At 46.8% G+C, this 7,431-nt stretch overlaps 1 protein-coding gene across 4 annotated transcripts in view; it reads right to left on the bottom strand.

Annotated features, from left to right (window-relative positions):
- Positions 1–390: 390 nt before the first annotated feature.
- The window catches only part of KCNIP1 (potassium voltage-gated channel interacting protein 1), a 263,099-nt gene continuing 256,058 nt past the window's right edge, over positions 391–7,431 (bottom strand). For 2 of the 4 annotated variants that reach the window (XM_006906506.1, XM_006906508.1), the window contains 5 exons: positions 7,083–7,153; positions 6,201–6,308; positions 4,713–4,817; positions 3,822–3,884; positions 391–1,227 (listed from right to left, as the gene is read on the bottom strand). In XM_006906506.1, the coding sequence (XP_006906568.1) occupies positions 1,180–1,227; positions 3,822–3,884; positions 4,713–4,817; positions 6,201–6,308; positions 7,083–7,153 (395 nt within the window). In that variant the 3' untranslated portion in view covers positions 391–1,179. Of the gene's footprint in view, positions 1,228–3,821; positions 3,885–4,712; positions 4,818–6,200; positions 6,309–7,082; positions 7,250–7,431 lie in introns of all 4 variants that reach the window. The other 2 variants (XM_006906507.1, XM_006906504.1) reach the window with 2 other exon arrangements.

Genomic DNA, 7,431 nt, shown 5'->3' with positions numbered 1-7,431 from the left:
ATCAAATAAGGACAACAAGACTCATCCTGTCCAACATAAGTAGTAAGTTGCTGCTTATAGGCCGAAGCCCCTCGATCAACTCCTGGACCCCACGTCCCTCAGCAGGACGTTGGCTACCTCTTCATCTCTGTGTCCCAGCCACACCGCATGAGGCCCCAGACTTTCTACACGACAGGGTCTTGGGAATGACAATATGGTCGGAAGGGAGGTGTTGTGAAGAGTTTTGCATGCGGTCACAGTATTTGCTTTTGAGCTGGATGTTTGCTTGGGGGGCTGGGGAGGATCACGTGGTGCCTGGCACAAAGGCAGTACCGATAACTGGATGCCAAGTGAATGGACTAGCCTTCCCTGTTCACGACGTGCCTGGAGTCATGGAAGAAGTGAAGGTTAAGAGTGTAAGAAATAGTTCTGTTTATTGACTAGAAGATGGTATAAAATTACAGCAACCTGCAGGCATTCTAGGCTTTCGGGAAGGGACATGCAGTGCTGAGCTATAGCAGGAGATGGAGTGGAGGCGTGGGCCACCGGGTATCGGCTCCCTTCCTGGGCAGTCGAGGGCCTTGCACCTCCAGCACAGATGCTGGTGTGAGAGAGAATCATCGGTCCTTGCCTCTGGGGACAAAGGCCGTGGGCAGTTTGGGTCACCAGATGATGCCATGCGTGATACTTCAGTCCTATCCTACCTATGTTTGGTGCTGGCTCCCCCAATCGAGTCATGGCAGTTCATGTTGCTCATTCTTCCAACCAAAGGAAGGGAAACAGGCACGTTGGTTTGGGAGGCCGTCCGAGGATGGTGTGCATTTGGCTCAGGTCATCTTGCTCCCAGATACCTCAAGGTCTGCTGGACCTGGAAGCACTGGGCTGGGGGCAAGCAGAAAAGTGGGCATGACGATTTAAGCTCAAGCAGAGGGACCTTCCATGGGGCTGCAGTGTGAGGAGATGAGCATGCGGAATTCCAATTTCATCTTGTCTCTCTCAAGAAGAGGGAGGAGGAAGAGTTGGCAATCAGAGGCTGAGCCACGTGACGCTGGGTTCCACAGAAAGTCTTCGGCAGAGAATTCTCCCAAAGCGTAAGAGGTGTTTCTGTCCCGAGAGTCGGCGTGTAAGATCAGAACGAGGGCAGATCAGGGTGTCAAGGCTCGTACGACGTCTTCGAGAGCCGGATGGCTGTGTCCGCAGTTACATGACATTTTGGAACAGCTGGAGAGACCTCATGATATTGTCATCCTAGGAAGGGGGGGAGGGAGAGAGGGAGAGGTGAGAATTCTCTGAGGCTCCTCCGATGAGCAAACTTCCAGGAGAAAGGACTCTGCAGGGGTGTGAGGAACCAGAGAGCAAGCGGTAGGGACCTAGAAACCGACCGACATGAGGCAAGAAGCACCTTGGGAAATCTGGAAGGAGTGAATGATCTAGTGAAACGGTGACTATTGCTTCTTTTAAGCAGCTCTGGGCGACTGCATTTTATCAAATGATTTTTCTACATCCGTTGAGATGATCATATATATATTTTTCTTTTTTATTCTATTGTCATTAATTACATTGATTAATTCTTGAATATTAAACCGAGCTAGCATTCCTTTAATAAACCCCATTTCTTCATGATGTATTATGCTTTGTATATATGGCCGGATTTGATATTTTTCTGCCTCTATGTCCAGAAGGGATATTATTAGCCTGAAATTTTTTAATCTCGTAATGGCTTTGTCAAGTTTCCAGATTAGAGTTATTATAATCTCATAAATCCAGTTGAAACATTTTCCTTCTTTCTCTATTCTCTGAGTTTATCTAAGATGAGTAACGTTTCTTCCTTAAATGGAAGAATTTACCAGTGAAGGCATCTGAGCCTGCCATTTTCTCTGTGGGAAAGTTTTAAATCACAGATTCGATTTTTTTCTTTAATAGATATAGGACTATTCAGAGTTTCAATTTCTTTTTTTGTTGTTAGTGTTGATAAGTTGTATTTCACGGGTCAGAGAAGATAATATTTTGAATTGACATATAATGATAATACGACATCGAATTTTTGAGGATCTGAAGTAATACTCAGCTAAAGCGGTAGAGGAAAACTTATTTCTTTAAAACCTAGAGAATTGAGTTGAAATAAAAAAAAACAAACAAAGGGAAGGAAATGATTTAGAGCCTAAATTAATGAAACGGAAAGCAAACCTACAATAAGAATACCAACGAGGACGAAAATTGATTCTGGGTATATGAAATCTTTAATAGTTTCTAGAACAGTGACGTATTATTGCCTGGGCATTAAGCATATATATCGGTTCTAGAGTCAGGCTGCGTAGACTCCTCCTGGCTCTGACACTGACCAGCTGAGTGGCCTTAGGCAAGTTACTTAATCTCTTCGTGCCTTGGTTTCATCGTGTGTAAAATGGCATTGATCATAGTGTCTATTTATAGAGTAGGTTTTGAAAACAAGTGAGTTAATGAATGAATAGCTATAGAAGTCGCTAATGTGAGACACTGATTAAAACACTGTTAAGCAAAGTAAAAAAAAAAAAAAGCCTACTACAGCATGGTATTTAAGATTAGAAGGATGGAGTTCGTCTTCCATCTCTGTCACTTATTGTGCCTTAGCTACATCTCTTCACCTTGCGGGGCCTCCATTTTTCTCTTCTTTAGAATGAGTATGATGAATAGACTGCTGCTCAGCCAGTTCGTTATGATTAAAATGTTGAAATATCTCTAACCTGTTGGTGAATAGCTGCTGACCTTAGCCTCCTTCCCCCTCTGCCCACCATCCTCCCAGCATCTTCCCCTCTGGCTACCTGGTAACCAGCTCAGGAACCCTGGACCACCCAGGGATCCATTCACTAACAGGTTAGTAAGCCGTTTAGCAGAAGTCCGCTAGGGCACTGCTCTAGGGCATTGGGTCAAGGTCGTTTCAGAGTGGTCAATTCTCAGTCCATTCTAGTTATTAAATAGTTGGACCATCACCCTGGATATAGCACCTCTCCCTCTCAGGCTTGTTATGAGGTTCATGTAATGTACCTGAAACTCGGCAGGTGCTCAGCATGCGTTAATAAATTCTCTTCTGCTTTCTGGTGTTTGTGGTTCTGTTTGGGCAGAGCTCAGACTAACTGTGTACCTTTCTGAAATAAGGTAGGGGCATAAATGCATTTTTCTAAACTAGATGGAAGCAGTTCTTTTTAGTTTAGTCTCTGGTGGACTCTGGGGCCGGTCTGTCCTTTATAATGAAGCTGTGGTCCAAAGACCGGCAGCATCAGCATCACCAGGGACAGCGTCAGGAAAGAAGCCGGTCCAGCCCCATCCGGAGACCTACCGGGTGAGAATCTGCATCTTCAGGAGAGCTTCAGGGAGGTTGGTTTGCCCACGAAAGGTTTAGAAGCATCAATCCAGGTCCAGGGCTTTTGTGTTAAAAATGAAGATTTCTGGAATCCCCACCCCAGATCTGGAGTCTCTGGGATTGAAGCCTAGAAAATGTACATTTTCTAAACCAATCCAGGCACTTCTTTTGCACACTGTGCTTTGAGAATCACAGCTTTAGATTTTTTTTTTTCCAGCTACTCCTTCATCATCTGGGGAGTGGGGTCAGCAAGCCAGAGGCAGGTTGAAAAATGACAGTGTAGCCAACTTGGGAAGTCTGTAGTTTCACAGAGACCCCTCTGGGCTTCTTAGGTTGTCTGACTCAGCCTGTGCTTGGCCAAGACCAACCACTGGTCATTGTAGGGAGTGGAGGCTGTTGCTGGTATTGGTGTTGGTGGTGGCTCTGACCTAGAGTGGTGTCAACAAGCCCCATATTTCCTTTCCTAGATTTACAGATACTGTGCCCTGAGATCTCTCCTTACCTCCTGACAGGATTCAAGAAATTCATCTAAAGTCACAATCCCATCTTTATTTTTGTCCATTTTCTGAAAGACACAAAAGGAAGCATTTTAAATAACCTGGTAATCTGCATCCCAAAACTTACTTTTGACTAACCAAAGGTGCCCAGAGAATTCACTGGCCGGACACCTCTACCCAGGCCCTGGTTACAGCACATGACCGTCCTTAAAATTAGAAGGTACGCTGACAGCCTGTCATGTCTTCTCCACTCTTTTCTAGCCTGTCCATCTGGCAGAAGGAACACCGGACAGGAGAGTTTCTACTTCCATCTCTGTCGCTTACTGTGTGACCTCGAGTGAGTGTTTAAGCCTCTGTGAGCCTGTTTTTCTCATCTGCAAAGTGAGAGGATTAGACTAGAATGAACTCTGGCTTTCTTTGGTACACTGCTGCTGGGTTCATTTTTTACTAAATGATCACCGTGATCTTCTACTCTTCTATTCATGGGTCAAACCGGCCACCCACTCTACCAGAGCAAGGCTAAACTCTCCAGCTTAAAGATCTCACAGTCCATCCTGCCACGGTTTCCAACCTTATTTCCCCTTACTCCCCAGACACGAATGCTCACCACCTACACACGTGCGCTCAATGATGTCTTCTGTGTTTCCTCAGATACCCCACGAATTTTTATGGAACTTAGAATCTGTGTTATATCACGTTTGCGTTCCTGTTCTCTTCGGTAGTATATACCGGTCTGCTTAATGAGATCGTCTGTTCCTGGAGAACAATATATTTGCGATTCTTTTCTCTTTCGTACAGTGAATAGTACAGTGGTGTGGACACAAACCACTGTTCGGACGCCGTGAGTGGACTGATCTACGTTGAACTTACAGCTCATGTCAGGGTGCTACACCTACCTGGAAGAAGACGTCCACATGCTGTCTCGGAGTGTCTTCTTTGAGCACGGGATATGTGTATTTCCCCATCATGTCGTAGATGGCTTTGACAATGTCCATCATCTCCTGGAGAGGGCATGGAAGCACAGTGTGGGAACCATTGTGACTGAAATAGCCCCCTTATGAATGAAATTGACTCAAGGGACTTTCTTCAGCTGGTTGAGAGGGAGTTAGAAAACAAGCTGAACAGAGAGGGCGGTGGAAAATTCTCGTTGCCTTCAGAAGCTCTTGGGCAGGTTACCTCTCCCTGAGCATTATCCTCAGTGAGGGGATATGTGTGGGATTGGGGTGGACATGTTTGTGTACTGATTGCCCCACGCTCCACTTTTGGAAGACTCTCCCCACTCTACAATTCCTCTGAATGGTTGGGCCCAGGTGGCTGTTTCTATATCAGGTGACTTGTCTCTGTGACCACACTTTATTGAAACAAAAGCGGACATCTGAATAAAGCTGAGCTACTCAGTATAATATTATACAATCTACTATTTTATAAACAGATTTTTAAACTGTAATGTATCATATGAATTTTTCCATCTTATTACTCTTGCATGATTTTAAATGGCCACCTGTATTTCCATTGTTGTATTTACCAGAATTCATTGAACACATCTGCTATTAGTGGATATTAGGGTTTGCACATTTTGAGGATTGCTTACCATTTTATCTTCGGCATCTGGAACACCTAATAAGCCCTCAAATATCGAGCAAATACATTATGGAACGATTGAGAAATAAAAATTGGAAAGAACCTAGCAGGGTTGAGGTGCTATCGGAGGTCAGGAAGTAGGATATCACAGGATGCTATCGACAGATGCCTGGATGCAGTAGGTACCGGAGTGAGTTTTGAGATAGACCTGTGAGTATTTCACCGGAGAGACACCACGTGTCCTTTGAGGCTCTAAAAGTATCAAGCCATGAGGATTCAGAAATTATTCATGATGAGTTCTTGAGGGAGGGCTGCACCTGCCATCACCCCCCTCTGTGATTTTATTAGCAGGCAAAATAGGGTGCGGCCAACACGATCCAATTGTACTCTCTTCTTCATCAAAAAAATCTCCCTTTTCTCTTCCAGGTGATATCTGCAATTCGACTACCCCAACTTTTAGCTTTAACCTGTGGCTGTCAACCTGTTAAAATGCAAATTCCACCGGGAAGAGTAACTCTATGCTGAAATAAATCATTTATATCGTATTTAGAATGTGCACCGAATATGTGTGACCCAGCGGGAATGAATGAATCTGCTTAATCCTTTCTCCGTGCCTGGGCAAAGGGCAGGGCAGGGCCACGGGGAGGTCAAAGGTGGCCTTCCTCATTTTTCCAGGAACCAGCTCTGTTGGCCCCAAAGCTGCTCTCTCCTCATTCAGACAAGTTCATCCTTACGGCTGGGGCTCTATTTGATTAGATGCCGTCCTCGTAGCTCCCTCGAGCCCCTGGCCCCGGCTCACTTACCTCTTTGTTTATGTATCCATCTTTATTGATGTCATACAAATTAAATGTCCACCTTAGCTTCTCATGGACAGTTCCTCTCAGTAAAATCGACAAAGCGGTTACAAAGTCCTGAGAAGAGGAAGAGACGTGAGTGACATTAACCACCCGGCCGTCGCGTGGGGTAAAGCTCTGTCTTTGCGTCCGGCTCTGAGACTGCTTTTACAAAACGGTATCTCCCTTGTCCTCTGTGCCCTGAAGGATATGGCCAAGTTCAATGAGGGACCTCCCCCGCCCCCTTCCATTGCCTACCCTGCCCCACTGTTTGGGAAGGAGCCCGCTTGGGGAAGAATGGAGCTCTGTGCATGCTAACACCTCCAGACACAGGTCAACGCAGCCTTCTCTGGAGCCGCCTGATGCCGGGGCTGTGATTATCACATGACTGGCGGTACAGTCTAGCGGCTATGACCGTGGGCTCTAGACACATCCAACCTGAGTGCAAATCCCTCCTTTACCACTTACTAGCCGTCCGACCTTGGGAGAGCTGCTCAGTCTCCCTTTGCCTTACTGTCCCTCCTCTTCTGTAACTGGTAATAAACATTTGTGTCCTACCTCGTGGGGTTATTGTGAGGATTACGTGAACTAGTAAACGCAAAGCGTTGGTGCAGAGCCTGCCACACGGCCAGCTCCGTGTGTCCGTGAGGTAGGAGACTGTTCCCGTCAGTCCCTCGAGGCCCTGCGTTCCTGGAAAGTTGCTTTTCTCTATTCCCTAGGAAATGCTTACTAAAAAGATACAGGTTTCTTTGTCCTGACCGAGGGCATCTGATGACGCAACCCTTTCCCCAGCACCCCACGGTCTAGAGGGAGACGGAATGGGAGGTTGGGGAGTCCCCCAGACACGCGTACCTCAAACTTCACGGAGCCTGTCTGGGTGGTGTCGAAGGCGTGGAAGAGGTAGTGGGCGTAGGTGCTGGCATCTGCAAGGCAGAGAAGGAGAGGCCGGTGATGGGGGCGGGGCTGCTCGGAGGGGAGCGAGATCACTGAGGATCGGTAAGCAAGAGCAGAGGGTGACGCTGGGGCGAGAGAAAGGAGAAAACCACGGAGTGGGAAGGCCACTGGGTGAACGGGGACCCGTTGGGCTCTCCTGGGGTTTAGGTGAGAAGTTCCAGCAGAAGCCAAGGCAGGCCCTTGCCCCTCACCTAGTCACCCCCAGAGAAAGACCCCCCTTGCCTGCCTGTGTGTGTAACCCTTGATG

The sequence above is a fragment of the Pteropus alecto genome, unplaced genomic scaffold (genome assembly GCF_000325575.1).
Source record: "Pteropus alecto unplaced genomic scaffold, ASM32557v1 scaffold40, whole genome shotgun sequence".
Lineage (NCBI taxonomy): Eukaryota > Metazoa > Chordata > Mammalia > Chiroptera > Pteropodidae > Pteropus > Pteropus alecto.
The sequence above is the reverse complement of the archived record's forward strand: the minus strand, read 5'-3'. Positions and strand labels throughout refer to the sequence as shown.